A 22511-nucleotide genomic window follows, 5' to 3' on the forward strand; every position below is an offset into this window, starting at 1 on the left:
AGAACGTGGCTTTAGTCAGATGAAACTCGCCAAGACACAAATGAATGCCAAGATCAAGGCTGAAAGTATGACGGATCTCCTGATAATCCAGTTGAATTCTCCAGACATTAATAACTTTGACCCAAGGAAAGCTATCCATTTATGGAATACAAGAGCACCATCTTCCACTGGTGACACAAGACCTAATTCTGCCTGCTCATCAAATTCAGAAAGCCATTATGAAAGTGATTAGTAATCTGATAATGTTGACTTTGTCATTGATCAAAGTAAAAACAAATTCTTTTTAATCTGAAATTTAGAAGTAAAATAGTAACCTGTCTTCATATCAAACACAGAAGGCATTTGGCATCTTTCCAGACAAAGCAAAAATTTCCTGTACCTTTCTTTAAAAAAAAATATATATATATATATTTATTTATTTATTTGAGAGAGAGGGAGAGAGAGCGAGATGCACATGAGGGAGCAAACAGTGGGGAGAGCGAGGAGAGAGAGAATCCTGACACAGACTCCCCACTGAGTGTGGAGCCCACCCAATGTGGGTCTCTATCCCACAACCCTGAGATCATGACCTGAGCTGAAATCAAGAATCAGCCACACTGACTGAGATACCCAGGCAATCCTTCCTGTACCTTTCCAAGTCTACTTCTACATCCATGCATTCTTTCACGTTTTTTTTTGGATGGAAGTGATACTTCTAAGCAATGGTGTTATTTTGATGTCATCTTTTGCAGAGTTTTGCTAAGGGTGACCAGACTATGACTATGGTCTGAGTTCCCTTCGGCCTGGCATACAATTAACATCTTTCCTGTGTAATTCTAAATGACAGCTACATTAGATAACTAACTTACTGCCAAACTGAAAAAGAGATTGGGGGAGGGGCGGTCCATGAATAAAATTTCCAAGTTTCTATGTTTATGTTATCACATTTTATGTGAAAGTCATATCACTATGTATCTTGGCCATGTAGGTGACAAAGTCAAATATTAAAAAGTTTTCACATTTCATGTTAAGGTCATCAGATAAACAATTGCTATGTAAGCTGGAAGCATTATCTTACAACACTTTGCTTGCACCATAGCTATTAAAGACAATGGAAATATATTGAACCTCTACAGAATTTTTAAATACTTAGAGCTTCTTCATGGTTTCATAAAATGGATTTTATTTATGGCTTCATCTTGAGGAACATGAGTGATTATTTCTAACTTGTCTAAAATCAAATGTGGTTTTTACTGAAAATAAAGTTCATCTCACTGAACATTCTACCCCCTGGGAAAGTGTTTCTCATCTCTATAAAAACAAAATAACCTGGATACTCAGGTTCAATCAAAAAGGATAGAGAATTTATTTCCGAATGACCTGTTGGATGGTCATATCAAAGGAAGAAAGACTCTGCTCTTGCCACCCAAAAAATTAACTTCCAAATCTCAAAATTGTATATTTGGTTTGAACTGCTAACATTTTAAAAGGATTCATGCATTTTCTTAAAGGTTAGAAGAAATGTTAAGGTTCATGTTGGACTTTTATAATTGTTAAAAATTCAGATGTAAAAAGAAAAATTTGAGATGCTACGTCTGTGGTTCTATTTCTACTCTTTTTATTTCTAAACAAAGAAGAATAGCTCTATACTCTGGACCTGAAAGAACCTGAATACGTGTAAGGAGTCTATCCTGACTCTAGAAGGTACTTCTGTCAGAGGGGTTAGATAGACATTTTTTAAGATGCTTCATTTATTTTGTTTTTCTATTTCTTTTTTAATGCATGCACATGCAATTTGACACAAGAGACAGACAAAAACAGACTTCTCTTTTGGACAGGGTAGAAGAGATTAATGTATAAGAATAAAGCATTTAAAAGGTTGGTGACCTTTTATGAAATTCTTTGGAATATTGAGCCAGTTAGATTAAATTAAATTATCACTCCCAGTACAATAATTTAACAATTCAAGCCTCCCTGCATTTACAAAAACAAACAAACAAAAAATCTCTTCTGAACCAAATGTAAAATGAGGATACATGTGTTACTTGATTCCACTGGTGATTCGTATGCATTTGAAACACCTGTATCCCATACTCACCAAAATATTTTACTATTGTGCTCTATTGCAAATAGGAAAAATCACAGGTTTTTTTTTTCTCTAATTCTACTAATTCTACTCTGAGCAAAAAGTCAAAGGAAGATTCCAAATTAAAGTGTAAGTTCTCAGTATTTTTCCCAGTCTGAAATGATTTATTACTCAGCCAAAAAAGACATTCTGACTTCACTGAGACACAATAGTGAGAGTGCCTCAGGAAACTGATTATTACTCTTGTGTTTTCAAATGTCTTCTGTTCTTTAAAGGTTACAGTTTTAAATAATATGAATAAAGAGATTATACAAATATCTATTTTTGTTCTGTTTTAGCAAAAGAAACAAAATCCCTGTCACATAACATAATTGGAAAAATATTTTTCATTATACTCTAGGCATAATAGGACATAAAGCATTTACTGACATCCTGCTGGATCTGGTAACGCTGAACCTTGGAACAAACAACTTACCTAGTAGTTGGATGCACCTTACTCAACCTGAAGTAAGCCTCCATTTTGTTTGGGGGTCAAGACTCTGAGAATTCTTCTGATTTGATTAAGTCGATAGTTTTAAATCATCAGCACTTGCAGTGTCTGACATTCAGGGGGCAATTAATAAAAACTGAATGGAGAAAAAAATCTTGAATGTAAGATATGCCATGCATGTGTTCAACATTGAAAGAATGCATGATGACACTGACAGTCCATGAAACATTATAGAGCCGGGGAGGCTCAGCCTGTGAGTTTGTATCTCTTACTTCTAGAGAGAGTGATCCTGACTAGTAACAGTAGATGATTCTGGTGGTTCTTGCTTTTCAACATAATCTGTTCTTTAAGAGTGTACCAGAAAACAAAATGGTTGTAATATTTCTCTACAGGTTGTAGAGCCCTTGCACAGCCCCTTCTAGAATCTTCATCCTCCCTCTGTTGAAAAGTTAGAGTCATGGAGTCACATGTGTAAATTTGTTGTGTAAAACAGTAAGCAAAAAACTCAAATGCCAAGTAAGCAAAAAGTGAAGAGTGTCTAGGTTCTGTCTAGTGTGGATTTGTTGGTAGAACCTGAGGGAAGAAGCCTGAGAACTCTCTTCACCAATATAAACTCCTCCTTCCTTCCTCTAAATGTCTCACAAAGAAATAGGAACTGAGAGAGTTTCACGGTAGAGTCATACAAACATTCCAATGTTATTTCCTGTTTTCTTCTAGTTGCAGGAGTTAACATCTTCATTAATAGTAAACTCAGAGTTTGTGGACTGGCGGAAATTCCTATTAGTAATCTCAATGCCCTGGATCATCCCCATGGAAGAAGAGCTCCTTGAGACCCTGCAGAGGTTCAAAGCCGTGGATGAAGAGCAGTTGGGCACCATCACTTTCGAGCAGTATATGCAGGTTGCTGCCAGGGCCTGGTGATACTACTACTATTGGAGTACTTTTTGACCTAAAAGATGTATTACTCACTGATGTCACGTTGCCAGGTTTGGGCCAATGTTCTGCTTCTTGCCTGTCCCTCTCTGGGCACTCAGAGGCAGGGCAGACACTGTCCAAGTCCCAGGTGGAAGTCTAGTTTCCATCCCCAGGGAGATGGTCTGGAAAAAGTCAGAACTGCTAGGATAACTAAGCTCTGAAAAAAGTCACATCAACTTCATTGTTCTTCTCCTAACTCCTATACAGTGGTCCTTAACCTTGGCTATAAATTAGAATCACCTGCAGAGCTTTAATACATTGAATGCCCAATACCCAATGCTCTGAGAGTAGTAACAATAGTACTACTCAGGGAAATGAACATAGGGAAAGGGGAAGGGCTTTTTTTCCCCCCATTTGGTTATGAGCATGGGAATGATGAGAGAGTTTTTAACAAGTTGAGTTTGAAATGTCTGTGAGAAATGCAGACAGAAGCATCTAATCTGATACGGCAGATGCAGAACAGATTGCAAGCCACTATCATGTAGGTAGCGATTAAATATAAGAATGGACAAGATGCCTGAAGAAAGTGTAGAAAGTCATGAATAACTTAGTAACATGATACCTGGCCATTGGCCTGGGCAGGTAGGCTATATAACAGGTGATCTTTTCCAGAACTATTTTGGTAGAGTACAGAATCCAGATTGCAGGAGATTGATTAAATGAATAGGTCTCTAGGAAGTGAATACAAAAGTCAATTCATTTTTTAGAAGTTTGAGCAAGGAAGGAGAATGAAACCCCATAACTAAGAGGGACGGAATTACTTATTTTGTCTCTACTAATTCTAATAATTTTATTGCTCATCATTCATATGGCTGATAAATGCAAAAGATGAAAGTGATGATAAGATTTTAATTTTGAAATAAGGTAATACTCTTTAGGTGCCTGTATCATGTGTATATTTCAAATTGAAAGAGCACATGCCTTCCTGCTTCTCTTTCTCCTGGCTTCTCTTTTTGTCCTTAATTAATGGATGGTATACCTATAGACAGCCCCGATATTCCTATGCTTGTGCTGTTGAGCCAGAGGAATTAATACTTGAATATGAGGAGGTTCCTCCAAGACTGGTCAAGATAGCTGCTTGGCTGATTGGGCTTTGATATATTTGTTTGCCAAGTAGAGAAATTTATAGATACTACTATCACTGACCTCAACTTAAAACTTATGAAAATGATTTTGTCTGAAAATAAAAACAGCAGAGCAAAATTTACTCTGTTTTCATCATTGCCTTCAGATTTTAATAAGTGAGCACTTGCGAAATCACCAACCTTCACTACAGTATGTGCCAATTACCACAGGATATCAATTTAAACATCCTTTTGTACAAACATGAGATGAACAAAGGATGTTGGCAATTTTTACCAAACTGCCGAGCCAAAACCAGAAAGCTCCTTTACACAAAGTATAAATTTCTCAGAGAAAGTTGGCTGCTACATTTAAAAGGAAGAAGTACTTATTTGAACACCTCCTGTGTTTGGGGAGCAGTTGACTTCCCAGCTCAGCACTCTTTCCCACCCACCCAGTTCCCAGTCCACAGGAGCCCCAGGATAGGAAGGCCATTTGGAAAAGCCCACTTGGTCATCCCACATGACTTTCAGAGATTTCCAATACTTGTCAACTCTCTCTCTCTCTCTCTCTCTCTCACACACACACACACACACAAACACACCACAAAACCAAAACCAAACCAAAACAAAACAAAAGTTATATAGCAAAAGTCAAAACCACTTTTAGGGCAAAATTTTATGAGATTAAAAAAAAATGCTACATTAGAACAGTAAGATAGCATAACACGCATTGCTGAAATGGAGCTCTCTGGGAGAGGAGAGCTCTCTACACTGCTTTTTATTTTGTTTGTCTTTTTCTTTTCTTTTGACTAATTGCAAGTTCACCACAACAGCCACTTAAGAGTGTGCTGATTTCCCCAGCTTCTAAAATGGAATGAGATAGCTGGTGAATTCACCTGGGCTATGTACCTGGGTTGAGCTGTAAGAACATAAAAACCTGTTTACCCTGGACCCTCAACCCTCCTGCAGCTGTCACACGCTTGCCTCCATGGTGTGGGGAGACTGAGCCACTCCTTATAGGATTCTGTGATAGTGAACTCTCAGCTCACCTTCTGTCGGTGAGAATGCATGTGATTACGGGCTTAATGAGTCAGATGTTCTGGGATCCAAACAAAACAGCACTCATTCTTTAAAGAAAAGTAAAGCAAAGCAAAACAAAACAAAACAAAACAAAACAAAAAAAAAACTTTAGCCATGATGTGGGAAACAAAGGCAGAAGAAAAATTATTAAATTTCCTTACTACTTACAGCCCATTGGCAAGTTCTTGAAATAGGCAGAGTGACATTCCTCTGGGGACTCAACTGTCTCAATGTTGACACTTTGCTGAGGGCAAAAGGCAACATTAGCCCAACCCACAGGACCCTGTAAGTCTACTTTAATGTATAAAAATTCCTTTGGAAATTTCCTTTATCTCTTCTCCCAAGATACATGTTGGCAATCATCCCCCCAAGTATATAACCCACCCATACACATCTAAAGGGTCTCATGACTGAGTTTTTACTAAACAAACAATAATAAATGATCTTTCCTAACAATATCTAGCCCTCACAGGATCCTGAAAACCTTGTTTCCAAAATATTTAGGAGGCTTACACTATCCCTAACCCCCTCCCAACTTGAAAGTATATGATGGGACACTTCTTATGACCCCAGTACAGCTCTTTCTGCCCTGGGGTCCTGTCCCCGTGCTTTAATAAAACTACCTTTTTGCACCAAAGATGTTTCAAGAATTCTTTCTTGGCCTTCAGCCTCAAACCCTAACATCTTTCCTATGTCAGGCCAAGTTTTAGCAAGAGAGCATGAGGGACATTTCTGTCTTTTAAGGGAAAATTGCTTAATAATCCAGTGAGGCATGATATGGCCGACAGAACTTTTATCAACTTAAACCCTACTATCTAGGTTCATATGTAACATTTCACATTGCTAAAATTTTCACAGATGACTTTTTAAAAATCATAGCTTGTTTCCAAGTCAGTTTATTTTTTTTTCCCTTTCTAATGTGGCCTTCTTGTGTGAAAAATACACAATGTTCTCATTTATGCAATATCTTGTGTTTTTAGTAAACTAAAATGAATGAATCCTTGGTTTTAAGGATCAGGGAAATTTCCTGTGTATTGAAACAATTAAACATGGAATTGAGAGTTAGTTGAAAAATGGAAGGAGGAATTGGGCTCCAATCTCTATTTCTTTTTTCCCTTCTAGCTTCTTTTATTATTTCCCTCTTTGTTCCCAGTTTTCAGAAATTTGATTATTGTGTTCCTTGATGTGGTTTTCTTCATGTTTCTTTTGCTTGGTTCACTGAGTTCTCGAACCTCCATGGGTTTTGTAGTTCTTGTCTAGATTGGAAGATTTTCAGCACTTTTTTTTTCTATTTTTTATGCACTCCTACTCCATCTCAAAATCCAATCACATGCTTATTGTCCCACGGGTCACTGAGGCTCGGTTCATTTTTTTTTTCCCAGTCTTTTCTCTGTGCTTTACTTTGTATTCATCTCTATTCCTATGTCTTCAAGTTCACTAATCATTCCTCTGCAGAGCTGAATCTGTTATTAATACCATGAAGTATTTTCATTTCAGATATTAAATTTTTTTGTCTCTAATAGTTCAAATTGATTCTTTTTTATATATTTCATTTCTCTCTTCATTATGAGCTGTTTTTTCCCTCTATCCCCTTGAATAAATGAAGTATACTTAGAATAGCTGAAGGAACATCCTTCTCTGTTCATTCTATCATCTGTGTAATTTTTAAGTTTTGTGTTATTGATTGGTGTTTCTTCTAACTATGGGTCATATATTATGGCTTTTTTTTTTGTATGCCTAGTAACTTTATATTGGATGCCAGATATTGTGAATCTTATATTGTTGGCTGCCCAATTTTATATACCATTAAACATTGTTGGGCCTGAAGTGGCATTGCTTGGAATCACTTCTATCCTTTTGAGGCTACAATAAGATTTATAAGCGTGGGTCCAGAGTGACCTTTAGGTGAAGGCTAATCTGGTCCCACTGCTAAAACAATTATCTCCGAGGACTCTCTCCAGTGCCTGTGTTTGAGGAGATCCCTTCACTCTGCTTGGTGGTAACATGTGTGGAATCTTCCTCTCAGCCTCATGCGAGGCTCAGGAATTTTTCAGCTTTCTCCTCTCCTGTGGTTCTTTCTCCAGCTTCTGGTACCTTCCACAGACACACATGCACAGATTGGCAAGTCAAGATTTATGGAGATCCCTCTGTGAATCCTCAGAACTTGCTCTCCCACTCAAAACATCTCTAGTATTCGGCCCTGAAAATTCTAGCCAGCTTGGCCTGTCTTAACAACATATTTTGGCCACAGAAAGACAACCAGTCTCTATTTGGATGCCTTTCCTGGCACTGCAGTCTGGGAACTCTCTCCAGCCTGAAATATTAGTCGGACTCTTTGGTTGCTTCCCTTAGTTCAAGAATTATCCTGTGTTGCCTATCATTTAATGTCTGGAAAATTAACTTGCACATATGTTGTTTATTTTTCTTGTTGTTTAGGGCAGAAGAGTCATCCTGAACTTTGGTGCTCCATCATATCCCTTACTTATGTTCCTCATCTCTCTATTCTCGCATAAGTGGTACTTACCCTCTGCAGATTAGCTATTGGGCAAGGGTCTCCTCCTGGTGAATGCAAAAGCACATTCAAAGCCTGAGCCCATGCTAGACCTTTGACTTCTTCTGAGTCTTCTCTTTCATAGGGTTCTACAGGGCCAGCATCTCCTTTATCCCAAATAAAAAGAAACCCCAGTTCTCAACTTTGGGAGCTTCATCCCCTTACAAGTTACTCAAAGCCATTCCAGCATTCTCTCAGAGCATGGGTGATCCTTGGGAGGAAAGAAAGCATAGAGCATAGGCCACAGTCAGGTTAGGCACGCTAGTGGCTTTTGACAATAGACAGTCATGAGAGTAGGTTGTCACTCTGGATGTAAGAGATCTAGACCTGGAAAGAAAATGCGTATGTATATGAAGTACTTACCACATACAAAAATTAAGGTTGGAATGACATATTCTTTAAGCCCAAGGCATTTATACCTGATATTCAATAGCTGACATGAATGGCAACATCTAAAGAAATGGACTAAATGTCAATTATGTGGTATAAAAAAGTAAAATTGGAGTTCAGAAGCAAGATCAAGGAGGGCAAGATCTCTAAGGAGTCGTGATCAGAACAAAGCCTTAGAGAGATGTCCTGGTTTACAAGAGTGTACAGGAAGTCGCATCTCATAGGAGGGATGATGTGAACAGAAGAGCAAGAGTAGGAAATGGTTCCAGGCAGAGAATATAACAAATTAAAGTTTTGAGAGATTGATGCGGTTTCATGGTAGAGGCTGAAATAAATAAGAAGGAGACTGGAAACAAAAATGTCCCATAACTTACTGGGATGGCCTGTGACAGAAGAAAGAGCCTCTACCCCAAGGTGGCAGGATAGAGAAGAAAGAAAGGAAGAGAAGGGAGAGATATTGCCAAATAGGAATCAGAAGATTCAGTAATTGGTATCACATATGGGCTGAGAAAAAGGGATGTCATTAAAAAGTAGGCCATTGAACTACTGAGTCAGTCACTCACTCACTCAACAAAGATTCTTCCAACAATGTGCTCCAGCATCTCACTGGGCCCTGAGAATAGAAAGCCACATGGAGAGGACATGTGGAATGAGAGCTAGTGATATGAGTGAAGACACCTCCAGAATGTTGTCATGCATGCAAAATCTAGGACAGTGACTTCCAAACTTCATCCCATGTTCTGACAGCTAAAATGTAGCTAGCATCCCCAATATGTGAATTTTCATTTATAAATTATACATGTGTACTACTGCACTAATATATTTTTATATTATCAAATTTTTAAGAATAAAAATTATATAAGAATGATATCAAATAAGTGTAAATGGAAGTTCTAGGATTTTCTCCTGCAACCCCATGGTCTTTGAACCCTATTCCGGAGACCACTTCTCTAGGCAGTTGAACAAAATGCGTTCAATCCCTGTGGCTTTTAAAGGAATGATACTTTAATTATTTTTATTTTTATTTTTTGTATAGGCTGGTCTGTGGTTTACAAGAGATGAAGATACAAAAATTCCAGAAAATCCTCTTGAACCCCTGCCATTCAACAGGCAAGAACATCTTATAGAGGTAATTACTGAGATCCTTAAAAAAATTTACTATTACAACACTGGTAATTTCTTTGTCTTTTTCTTCCACTTATATAATTTGTTTTGGATTCCATTCCTTCAACCCCCGTTCCTTTGCTGTATCCCCAGAATATAGATTTTAATAATCATAAAGTTGCCTCACAGGAAAGTTCTAGGGGGAGGAGACGGGGATCAAAATCTTAGACAGAGTTCCACTGTTTAACTCCCTGTGTGATCTTGAACATTTTCATAACCCCTTGGGTCTCACTTTCCTCATCTGTCAAAGTAAGCTGTTGTTTGACACATTTGTCTCTGAAGGTCCTTCCAATTCTAAAAGCTTAGGATAAGAACTGTCATTTTACCAATATTGTAATCCCCCCTTGGAATACATCCCAAGACCCCAAATGTATGCCTGAAATTGTGGGTAATACCAAACCTTATATATACTGTTTTTATAAGTCAAACTTACAAATTAGGCACAGTAAGAGATTAGCAGTTATAGCTAACAATAAAATAAAACAACTGTAACATTATTCTGTAATGAAAGTTATGTGACTATGGTCTTTCTCTCTCAAAATTTCTTATTGTGCCGTATTCACCCTCTTCTTGTGATGATGTGAGATGATCAAATGCGTGTGAGGAGATGAAGTGAGGTGAATGACATAGTCATTGTGATGTAGTGTTAGGCTACTAGTGACCCTCTGATGATTTATCAGAAGGAGGATCATCTGTTTCCGGACTGAGGTGGACCACAGTGGACCGTGGGTAACTGCAACCACAGAAAGTAAAACCACAGCTAATGGGGACTACTGTGTATGTTTTTGTCCATTTCTCTTTGATTTTGATTAACTTGAACAACATACCAAGGGTTGCATAAGCATTGCCCATGACCCATCAGATTACTATTATCAATATTATTATTGCCAATAATGGTATTATTAACTCTATCTCTAAGCCCACAATAGAAAGCAGGACTAAGGTAAAGTACTCTGGCTTCAGTGTAAATGTTTAAAACATAAAAATATACATAAATCAACCAAATTCAATGAGAGACATTGCATGGTGAATTTAAACAGCACAGCAAACTGGGTGTGTCAATGGTCCAATTTCAGCCAGCCTTTAGTTTAAAAGTTCAATATAAAATTGAACAAGACCCCAGTTATACCCTAAAAGTGAGCAGTTCCCTTCAATTGGGTGCATAGTATCAGAGCACCTATCCCATGATAGCAGGAGAGCAGGTAAGAAAAAAGGGTCAAGGAGTCACCAGAGTCCAAGACCTGAGACTGGCAGGTGTGGAGACAATTTTTTTGTCTTGGTCATGGTGGGAGTTTTCAGTATGAAACTGGAGGTCCTAGAACAACCCCGTAAAGCCTTTGGAAGGCCATTCTCTGTATGACCTTGTATACAAAGTTTTGATTAACTTGAACAACAATAAACAGGTTCTTCTGTGAATAAACTGGAAGTCTGAATATGTCAACTCAAAGCACTTTCCTTTTCAGCCAGAAGTTTTAGCAATGTCAATCGATGGCAGAGCCCTTTGGTTGTTCCCCCAGCAGCTAATATCAGCAGCCAGACGGTGCCCTGAGACAGTGCCCTGACAACTGCTAGGAAAGGACCATTGGTGCCAAGGAAGGGAGTGGCTCCCTCCTACTGGTGCCCAGATTGCTGGAAAATGACCTACAGGAACAGAACAAAAGTTGGCAGCAGAGGCAGGAACATGAAGCCTGAGAAAGAATGGAACAAAGAATGGCTGGTGTGTGTATGTGTGCGCCTCCGGAGGACAGAAAGGAGTGGTGTTTTCCACTCCTCGCTGCCTCGGAGACTGGATGCTCAGAATTACATAAGTCTCAGTGTTCTTAAACTGGGATTCAATACACAGATTCCAATGCTCGCAAGCTTCAAGATCTTGAGGAAGTTACCTAACCTCTCTGTCAATCCCTCTCTGGCAAGGTTGTTGTATCAAGTGAGTGACTGGTATGTAATAAGCCCTATGTAAGGGTTAGCTAAACAGAAGCTAGCCGTGCTAACTGCTATAGCTGGTTGAAGAATGGTTAATGGTTAACATGATAAATAAAGGTGTGAAAAAAAGAAAAAACAACAAAATGAATTTACCCCTTTGGCTGTAATTCGAGTAGGAAAAACCAAATTGGCAGGGGAGGGTGGGAGGGTGAGCAATGTCCCATGGAGAGGGAATTCTGAGCCTTAGGAGCCCTGGGCTCTGTCCCCAGTTCTGTCATGACTCACTGTAGGAGGCTGAGCAGGTTTCTTCACTCCAAGGGACTTTGTACTTTCTTAAGAAGAGGGTTTGAACTATAATCTCAGGTCCCACCCAATTCCCCAACTATGTCACTTGTGCTCTCTGTGACCCAGGGCCCACCTCTGAGCCACACTGGAAGGGGCCCCTTAAGACAGACCATTAGCACTCCACAGGCTTGAATGACCCCAGAGTCCCAGACACTGGATGGAAGGACCCATTGCATCCAAGAAAGGAACCCTGAGACATGTTTATTTTACAATCACAGTGTTGTCCCCTGACATTGGAGGTTATACAAAATATACATGTCAGGGGGTAGGAACCTTTGAATACTACAATATTGTAAATGATCTTAGGAACACAATAAGCCTTATGTTTTATGAATATTCTATCCATTGACTTAAAATCAAGCCTGTATAATTACAGAAAAAGTGCAAATATCAGCTTATTTCATTTTTGCACATTTTTTTTTTGAGATAGAATATTTAGCTGATTTTTTTAAGGGAAATAATGATGTATTCCTCCTTCATAGCACTTATAAGAGCAATTCAGTGGAAATCATAATGAAGTTCAACAACTCCTATGAAAGAAATGGAAGATAGGCCCTCAGGGACCCTGTGGTGATTATCTGTCAGTCTCCCTGTCAGTCTCCCTCTACTCCTAGTCCTGCTGGCAATCTCTGAAGTAATGAGAGGCAAGCGGGGATGAAGAACACAAAATCCTGAAGGAACCCACCAGATCAGGAGATCATGAGAAAAATCAAAAGATGCCTTACTGTTGACGAGTGTTTTTAAGCATGTCAGTACAGCTCTGTGCCTGGCTTACAACAGACTTACAACTCCATTAACTTTGATAAAATTGACTGAATGAATTTGCAGATTCCATTGACCCCTAAGACTCTTTCTTGCTTTGTAGCATAACAGATTCCATGCTTCACTTATCAAAGTGATTTTTATCTAAATTTTATTGGATTTGTCAAGTATCAGAAACTTATTCTTCCAACTGTGTAATTAAATTTATTCATAGTTGTAAGGATCATGAGTAATAGAGAATAGCTTGATATCTATGGATATAAGCATTTGAACATTTGCTTCTCAAAGCAGAGGCCAGGACCAGCAGCATTAGAATCATCTAAGAACTTGCTGTATATACAGAAACGTACACCATTCCAGAACCACCTACTTAATCAAAATCTAAGTTTAAAAAAAGATTCTCTGGGTCATTAAATGTACATGTTTGAGAAGTACTCATGAAGGAAGCCAGTCTCCTCTTCAAGCAGGGCCATGGGGCTGGTTAGATGCTTAAGTGTGACCTGTGAGTTCCAGGGTTTGAGCTGCTTTGTCGGGCCCCAAGGGATATTGAATTCCCACATACTAACTTCTCTTACTGCTAGATACACAGGACATTGCATATAGAGCTGACTTCAGCTCAATCTTCTAGTGTCAGAGAGATTACAAAAAACAAAAAAAAGGATATTCAGTGATTAGCACACTCTCTCCTCCAGTATGAATCCAAGATGGAAAAAATCACATGACTGTTAAGAAATTAAGTATGGAGTTCAGAGAAGTGTTGGCAAGTTGAAAGATTTTAATGGCTAGACTCCACTCACCACAGGGAGATCTACTAGAAGCATTGTATTTAGAAGTCAGAACCCAGTTTGTCAGAGTGGTGATAAGGATAGACAGATACGTCCTTGCTCTGTGGCTCCCTTTACCTGCTTAAAAGGTAGTCCCACTTTGGAAAACGGTGTGGAGATTCCTTAAGAAATTAAAAATAGAGCTTCCCTATGACCCTGCAATTGCACTACTGGGTATTTACCCCAAAGATACAGATGTAGTGAAAAGAAGGGCCATCTGTACCCCAATATTCATAGCAGCAATGGCCATGGTCGCCAAACTGTGGAAAGAACCAAGATGCCCTTCAAAGGATGAATGGTTAAGGAAGATGTGGTCCATATACACTATGGAGTATTATGCCTCCATCAGAAAGGATGAATACCCAACTTTTGTAGCAACATGGACGGGACTGGAAGAGATTATGCTGAGTGAAATAAGTCAAACAGAGAGAGTCAATTATCATATGGTTTCACTTATTTGTGGAGCATAAGAAATAACACAGAGGACTTGGAGAGGAGAAGGGAGTTGAGGGAAATTGGAGGGGGAGATGAACCATGAGACACTATGGACTCTGAAAAACAATCTGAGGGTTTTGAAGGGACAGGGGGGTGGGAAGTTGGGTAAGCCTGGTGATGGGTATTATGGAGAGCACATTTTGCATGGAGCACTGGGTGTGGTGCATAAACAATGAATTCTGGTACACTGAAAAGAAATTTTAAAAATTAAAAAAAAAAAGGGACGCCTGGGTGGCTCAGTTGGTTGAGCAGCTGCCTTCGGCTCAGGTCATGATCCCAGGGTCCTGGGATCGAGTCCCACATCAGGCTCCTTGCTCGGCGGGGAGCCTGCTTCTCCCTCTGCCTCTGCCTGCCTCTTTGTCTGCCTGTGCTCACTCGCTCTCTCTCCCTCTGTCTCTGGCAAATAAATAAATAAAATCTTTAAAAAAAAAAAAAATTAAAAAAAAACTATAAAATGTAGTCCCCACCACCTTTACTAGCATATTTTTTCTAAAAATGTTGATACCGTTGATTAGCATATAATTTTCTTTAACATTAGAATTTTGAGTCTCACTCTTCTGTATTTTAACTTGGCATACTCTTCATTTAATGCAATTCATTACATATTATGTTTACTGATTCAATCCTCAGAAAGTGGCCTTATTCTAAAGCTCCTGAAAGGATCCTTCATTGCCTGTCCATCTACTGTTTACCCAATTTAAGCCTTTTAATCTTTGATTGAAATTCTTTTTGTGTGACAGTTTTTCTTTAGGCTATTTGCTGACCATGAGAAGGATCCGCCTCAACTTGACTACACACAGATGCTGCTTTATTTTGCTTGTCATCCAGATGCTGTGGAAGGGGTCTACAGGGCTCTCAGTGTGGCCATCGGGACTCATGTCTTCCAACCAATCAAAACTCCTCCTGTTATTGTAGAAAAGGTAATTGTGTTCCAGAAATGGACTACCATTGGAGTCTGGAGGGGGTTGACAGGAAATCCTAAACCTCTAACAACAGAGACTCTGTTTGTTTCATCTCTGTATTTTTCTGGATACATAACACAATACTTTACACATAGTAGGTCTTCAATAAGGCTTTACTCAATTGTATTAAGAACTAGAGACCCACTATCCAAAAACAAAAACAGAAGCAAAAAACCTTTGCAGTAAAATCAAAATTTGCTCAGTTTCTTGGTGGAATCCAAGTTTGTTCCATAAAAGACAGCCTTTATTTTACATGAAGTGCTGATGCTTCTAAATGAAAAAGAAGTAGGTATCAATCCAATCTATCTGTCATCCTATGTGGAAATTCCACGTGAAACAAGTAGACATCTCAGACATCCCACATACATGTGACACTTGATAGTGTTTCAGGCCAAAACTCAGCCACCTGAAATCCATAGGTACCTTGCATCTCCTGCAGCCAAGAACGAAGCAGCTTAATAGCTAATAAAACCTCATACTCCATTTTGAGATTTCTAAAGGACTGGCATTCCCTAGGTTTTGGGGATGAAAAAGCCTCAGAACAGGGGGCTAACTAATGTACTTATTAGATGCCAATTTGCATGAATTTTAGTATTCCCCTGACCTTTTTGGGGACAGAGCTGTGGTGCTCATAATGGAACACTTTGTGTCCATCCTTCTTTTATGGACACAGAGGAGAGAGAGGCACTGCCCAGTCCAAATCTGCAGATGTCCTAGCCACACTTGTTTGTCTTTCATACGTGTTTGTGAAAACAGAGTATTCTGGATTCACTTAAAAAAAGAAAAAGAAAAAAGTGCGGGAAGTTTCTGTGACAGCTTTCACATACACGAGGAAACAGACACAATTAGATGTAACCCTGGGTCTTGGCCCTGAACAAATGGATGAGAGATAGCTTTCCCTCCTATTTGGGTCAGAGTGAGGCCAGGCAGGTGTCCAGTAAGCTGACCACTCGGGCCTTTATGACCTGATGTGCTGTAGTTGCTATTTCAACACTTACACAGTGACAGAAAGTACATCAAGAGTGTTTGTTTCACTCAAGAATACTGTCTCCTTAGACAGTATTGGAAGGCCAGTTTCAGTTTTTCCAAATAAATAGGAGTTAGATTTGAACTGCCTTTTTTGGGACTGCATTTGCTACTTCCCCAGGGGTGTTCCTATCTCCCCTTATAGGTTGGGCCTCCCTGAGCGAACTGGAACATGGATCATAGCCTACCAGGAGGTCTCAGTCAAACGTCTGTCCTCCAGAAGAGCTTCCCTGACCTCAGAAGATGTCAGGCACCCACTGCCATATATTTCCGAACATTCTGTATTTCTTTCATGGTCTCTTCACAATAACTATTTCTTCAGCTCAGCTTCTTTTCTAGACTTCAGGCATCCTGGGGGCAGGGAGGGGCCATCTGTCTTATTCTGAACCTGCCACAACCCTGAACCTGAATTACTGGCACTAACTCAGCAAAAATTTCATTGAGTGAGTCAGTTAATTAATAATTGGGTTTGTAAATCATGCCCTCTGCATAGCCCCATACAGAAGAGGCCAGATTTGCTCCCCTGAAGGGACTTTGTCTAATTGCCCCCATCTGTGCAGAAAAGAATGGGAGAACAATGCCCCAAACATGGAAGGGACACAGTATAAATAACAGATTAACATGGTCTTACTGAACAAAAGCAGTGTTTTTCTCACCTCCTTATTTTTGTTTTTGCTATTGCTTTGCCTGGAATGCCCTGCATCTCACCCTGAAGGGTCCAAGACCTTCCCAGTATCCAAGGTCTTTTTCAACTACGATATGAGTCATGAAGCTTCCCCTGACACTCAAGAGCAACACTGAACACTCTCAAATGGGTCCCCTTATACTCAGATCCTCCCTGACAAGGCTGAGTACCACTGCATGCACGCATGTGTTTACTCAACAAATATTCATCCAGATTTTCTGTGTACGAGAAACCACACTTGACCTGGGGATAAAATAAGTAACATATAGAATACACCATATGGAAATAAATGCTACAGGAAAAGAAAGAATTTAGGGAAATATACAGAAGTTGGGGTGGGTTGCAATGCTGTGAAGAGCTGCAAGGTAATTGCAATTCGAAGTAAAGACCACAGTGGATACCAAGCCCTAATTCCAAAGACCAGCCACTGTCGTTGGAGAGAAGTGAGCTGGAGGAGAGTAGTAAGAACAAAAGGTGAGGGGGAGAGGGCTGTGAGGCCACTGTAGGGACTTGACTTTGACTCTACCAAGAGATGAGATGAGAAGTTATTGGAACATGGCCGTCTGACTTAAAATATATGGAGATCTCTCTGGCTGCAGTGCTGAGAGCAGACTGGAGGGGGGCAACGGAAGGAAATAAGAAGAACTAGTGATTCGGGCAGCAGTTTGTCTGTCTGTTGAATCCTACTGCTAAGTTATTTCCACCTTGAGTTGGGGACAACATGTTAGCTGCTGCATAGCAAGTGTTCTATCAATGTTTGTAAACATGGCAGAAAAGAAGGGAGGAAGAGAGAGAGAGGAGAGGAACAGAATCCTGTTTGCAAGATAGAGAGGCGGAAAGCAGACATTCCCAGCAGAGGCAATAGTAGGCTCAAGGAGGCTGCAATGAGCTGGAAAGCCCAGGAAAGAGGAAGCGTGTGCTAGAATTGTTGCTATAGTAACAGACAGCTGCCTGAGTGAGTAGCAGCCAGGCCAGCTAGCACAGGAAGCCTCTGCCTCTCCTCTGTCCCTAAACCACTCATTCACAGAAGCTAGTGCCCCACCTGGAAAGCAAGTCCCTGCAGAGCTGTTCTCCAGAGTTCTTCTAAAGCCCAGGGACACTGCACAGGAACTGCTCCATAACCACTGCACCACACAGATGGAACCAGTCTGAGAGGCAGGGGACAAAGAGCACACTTGTGACACACCACCCACAGAGGCCTGTTCCTGTCTAGGGGCAAACCGTGGGAGCTTGAGCTTTTGAAATACAGAATCCACCCACCTCCCTCATTCTTGCTCACCCCTTATTCTTACTATCCGACCTCCAATTATGCTACTCTGTTACTGTGCCCTTTCCAGCTGTGTTCTAGTTTCCTGGGCAACCTCTTCCCAGGAAGCCAGATTGAGCCTGCTCAGAAATAACACCTCCAACGGATCCACATTCACTCCCAGGACATTAAATCAAATCTCTGCTTTTGCTTTCCGCATAAACAACTGGAAATCTCCCAACAGTTCATTCTTCTTTACTCCATTTCTATGACTCATGCTGTTATATTCAATGTGGCACAAACCTTCTGTTCAAATCCATGGCTTCTTGAGTAATTCAAAAGAAGTTCAAGAGCAAAGCATTCGGAAGTATGCACTAGTCCTGATGAAGCTCTAACTAAGCTGACATTTGGAAAGTGGTTCATTCTGGCCTGCGTGGTATGGGGTTATGATGTAGGAATTCAGTAAATTGTAGGCATGAAATTGCCACATTTTGAAGATCTTGTTAAAGCATCTTGGCAGAACATTTGAGATGCTGGGGTTTGAAATATACACATTTTCATTCCTTCTTACGCTTTTGACACCTTGCCCATATTAGTCCCAAGGACTGACCTTCTGTTTTGTCTCGGAGAGGTGGGACTGAACTGATTGAATGAAAGCAAAGCATGGCCAGGCATCATTCTGGGGACAAATTTTTTGGGAGATCTTGAGCCTTCAAGAGGTAGCTGAGTGTGGCATCGTGTTTGCTAGCACCACAATCTGTCCTGCTGGTCAGATGCTAATGTGACTCGGAAAGAGTTTTTTGATTCCACTAGTAACTGCTCACTCAGAAGCACTGGCTTTTCTTCAAACTGACATCGCTGATTTTGTTCATACACCCACATTCAAAATTGTGATCTTTCAGAGATGTCTGTCAGAGAGAGCCTCTTCTCTCTCACCCTCTACAGTCTCACCAGGATGCTGATCTGGCACCTTGGGTTCCCATCTCAGCTTCCGCTCATTCCCTGCCCTCTCACTGAACCACTAAGTCTATTCTTTCTCAACCCTGTGGAGAGAGAAAAAAAAAAATCAAAAATTGCAAAAGCATACACTGATATTTATAAGGATTCTTCATTAAAATTTCAAAGGCTTAAATGGTTGCCTTTTGGCCACAATTCATTTGTCCCATAATGATTATACTGGACCTCTGAAAAGTTGGTCTCTCTCTAATTATGGAAATAGTGCAGAGGGACAAGGTTTTTTCTCTGTTTAGCTTAGTACCACCTGCTCATCTAATCCGACAAGTCATTTGCTCACCCACAGGTTCTATCTTTATCATGTCCACGCAGCATTTATACTGCAGTCTCAGTAGAAGTCCATTCATCCTGCACCACTCAGCAAGATGTTTGACATCTTGACTTTGTTCATTTCATGATACAAAATGTTTTCTTGCCCTGGAAAACTATTGTTAGGTAGCCAGTGTGATGATCCCCAACCTTCCTAGGGGGATACAAAAATGCCAGTTTCACATTTCTGCAATGTAACATTTCAATTGTTTAAAATAGAGAAGAATTTGAATAGAGATATTTATACTTAATTCCAAAATCTTCACTTAATAAAGCATTCCCTCTCTCTCTCTCTATCTCAGATTAGATTAAATTCCCAATTTACCAAACGATATAGAAACCCAACCTACCCAGAGCTAAAGCAGATGCAACCTGTCTTCATTAGACTACTTACAGCCCCTACCAATCTCCTAAAGGGACTGGCAACTATCAGATGCTTAATTTACTGATGTATTATAATCCTTTTTATATCAGGGACTTTTATGACTACGTGGAAAGAATTTCCATTTGCATGATTAATTAACTTGCACTTAATGCTTCTACTGAAGTGAATATTTATAGATATTGGATCCCTCCTTTTATTTAAAGCTTACATTTAGCTTTTTCTCCTTTCTTGGGATAAAGGAGAATCAATATTCGGGTGTTTTCTGACATCTGACCCATCAACATTCTAAAATCGCCCATTTTTCTATGGCAAATGGTCAAATATCAATTATCTCACTAGGAAACACACTCACCTAGACATATTTATTACAGTAAATACAATAAATACAAATCTGTAGAGTATTTGGAAAGTACAAAAATAAGTAAAAAAGAAATCACCTGTTCCACTACACAGAGGTAACCACTGTTAACTCTTTACTGTGTCTTACTTTTTTTCACTAATAAGCATAGATATATAAGAAAATGAGGATCCTAGTGTATTTATTATTTTCTTTTCGCATTTATTCTGTGAGTGTTTTCTCATGTCGCTAGGTAGTCTTCTAAACCACACTTTTAATGGCAGTATAGTATTCCATGACAGAAATATACTGTAATTTTTGTCACCATTCCACATTTTCGGGATTGCAGATTTTCTGTGTTTACTGTAAGTAATACTGAACAAACATGCATATGTAAAAGTCTTTGTTCACATTTCTTTAGAGTCAATTCCTAGACCTGTAACTATAGGGTCAATAGGTAGGACTATTTTTCAGGCTTTTGATAAATATGAAATTATACCAGAAACAAGGTACTGTTTCCCATACTCACAGCGCCAGTACCTGACTTCATGGCTCTTGGACATGTTTCAAGGAGCTGCCATAACAATCCCACTGGACTTTCCACATTCAGTTTGTATTCTCTCTTGCCTTCCAGTGTTTAATTGGATTTAACCTCCAGTATAAAAATAAACATTTCTGAAGCTCTTAGAATCTATCAAGCTTAAGTAATTACTTGCCATAACCTTTCCACTATAGTCAATTTCCTTTAAAGCAAATCCTTTAAAAATTGACATTCATATACAGAAGTCTGATACCAGTTCTGCTAATTCTCTCGAGTATCCATTTATGGAGGAAGCTGAGGTGCCAGGCATGTATGGTGGTAAGACACACCCCACATAAGGCATCTGTAATCTACAGACAGAATTGGTCTAGAATCTTGACATGATCTCCAATGCAGCTAGCATATTCTCTTCTATACTTTGTTTGGCTAGGTTGTAGGAGACACCATCATTTCATTGCATGAAAAGTATGTTGCAACATTGGCGTGTGCTAAATGTCTGCATTACTGGAAAGATCAGTTCAACCTCATATTCTCTTCATTTAATCATGCAGACCTCCTCCTTGACTGATATGAGTCCATTTGAGGAATATCCTGAACTCGAGGGAAATTTTGTGAGTGAGGAAGGGGAACTAAGAGAAGATGGGGAGAGAAAGGAAGAAAACCCTGAGAACGTGAACACCGAAAAGATTTCCATGGAAAGACTACTCAAAGTGTTCCAAGGAGGAAAAGAAGTACAGGACCCTAACCGATTTGCCAGCCACCTACAGATAGAGAATGCTTTCTCAGAGGTTGGTTAGATTCTTTCATAAAAGGGGCAACCTGTTCATAAGAAAAGTCAGCCTCAAGTTTTAACATGGTTTCATGGAAGTGCTCTCAAATGTATTATGGTATAGAAATTGTAGAAAATTCCTTTATTAAGTAAAATAAGTTTTTAACATCTGCAGGACTGTAAAGTTAACTTCATTTTTTTTCTTCTTTAAAGAACTTCGTCAAAGTATTTCAAGACCTAGGTGCCAAGAATCTGGAGCCAGTTGAAGTTGCTATTCTTTTGAAGCATCCTTTTATTGAAGATCTGATTTCAAATTATTCAGACTACAAAATCCCAGTGAGTATTAGCCAAAAGTGTCTTAATTCAGTTGATCTCAGGATCAGGACATGGTGGGACATCTCCAGTGTGGACTACAGAGACAGGAGGAAAGCTGGAGCTGGCCGTACCAGGGTCAGGAGAAGCTAAGCTGGCAACAGCATCAGCTCAGACAGGCCAGCCTGTGATAGACAGAGGGCAGCAAGTTCAGGGAGAGTAGAGATAGCTAGCAATACTATCGATGATACTGCCAGCCTTATCAGGAGAGGACATGAACGTGAATTTGCTGTTGGGGTGGAGAGAGGACAGCATCACAGGAAAAAGGAGAGGCCTGTGCAAGGCCGTGAACACAGGACTGCATTGGAAGACGGGGAACCTGTAGGGGTTCTGAGTAGGGGCGTGATGTGACATCATCTTCATCCTGCAGTGTTTCTTTGTCTCTTCACAGTATCATATCATTATATCTCTACCTTTTATAGGGCTCTTTAAAAAAAGAAAAAGCTCTGTCTCTATATAAATAGGCCAACATAGCTGGAAACAGGGTTAGCATTCCACAAGCATTTACTGTTTGCCTCAAAACTAGTACATTACATGTCCCTTTCCAGTTTCTTATATCGCATATTTTTACTAATAAAGATTAGCCTTCTTCCCCAACTTAGGAGGAGGAGGGCATAGGTCAGTGTGATCCTAGAATTAATGGAAACAGAAGACACCAGAACTAGACAATAAAGTGGAGAGGATGGTGAGGGAAGATGAGACAGTGGCCAGTTGTGGGGATCTCCCCCACTTTGGCT

General features: G+C 39.8%; 1 protein-coding gene across 1 annotated transcript in view; it reads left to right on the top strand.

Annotated features, from left to right (window-relative positions):
• Positions 1–22511, top strand: part of SPEF2 (sperm flagellar 2) — a 171590-nt gene that overhangs the window by 143931 nt on the left and 5148 nt on the right. Inside the window, exons 31-36 of the mRNA XM_013051945.2 lie at positions 2466–2572; positions 3273–3455; positions 9652–9744; positions 14869–15048; positions 21185–21421; positions 21616–21738. Coding sequence (XP_012907399.1) covers positions 2466–2572; positions 3273–3455; positions 9652–9744; positions 14869–15048; positions 21185–21421; positions 21616–21738 — 923 coding nt within the window. The remainder of the gene's footprint in view (positions 1–2465; positions 2573–3272; positions 3456–9651; positions 9745–14868; positions 15049–21184; positions 21422–21615; positions 21739–22511) is intronic.

This window comes from Mustela putorius, unplaced genomic scaffold (genome assembly GCF_011764305.1).
Source record: "Mustela putorius furo isolate JIRA1106 unplaced genomic scaffold, ASM1176430v1.1 tig00000407_pilon_pilon_pilon, whole genome shotgun sequence".
NCBI classification, from domain to species: Eukaryota; Metazoa; Chordata; class Mammalia; order Carnivora; family Mustelidae; genus Mustela; species Mustela putorius.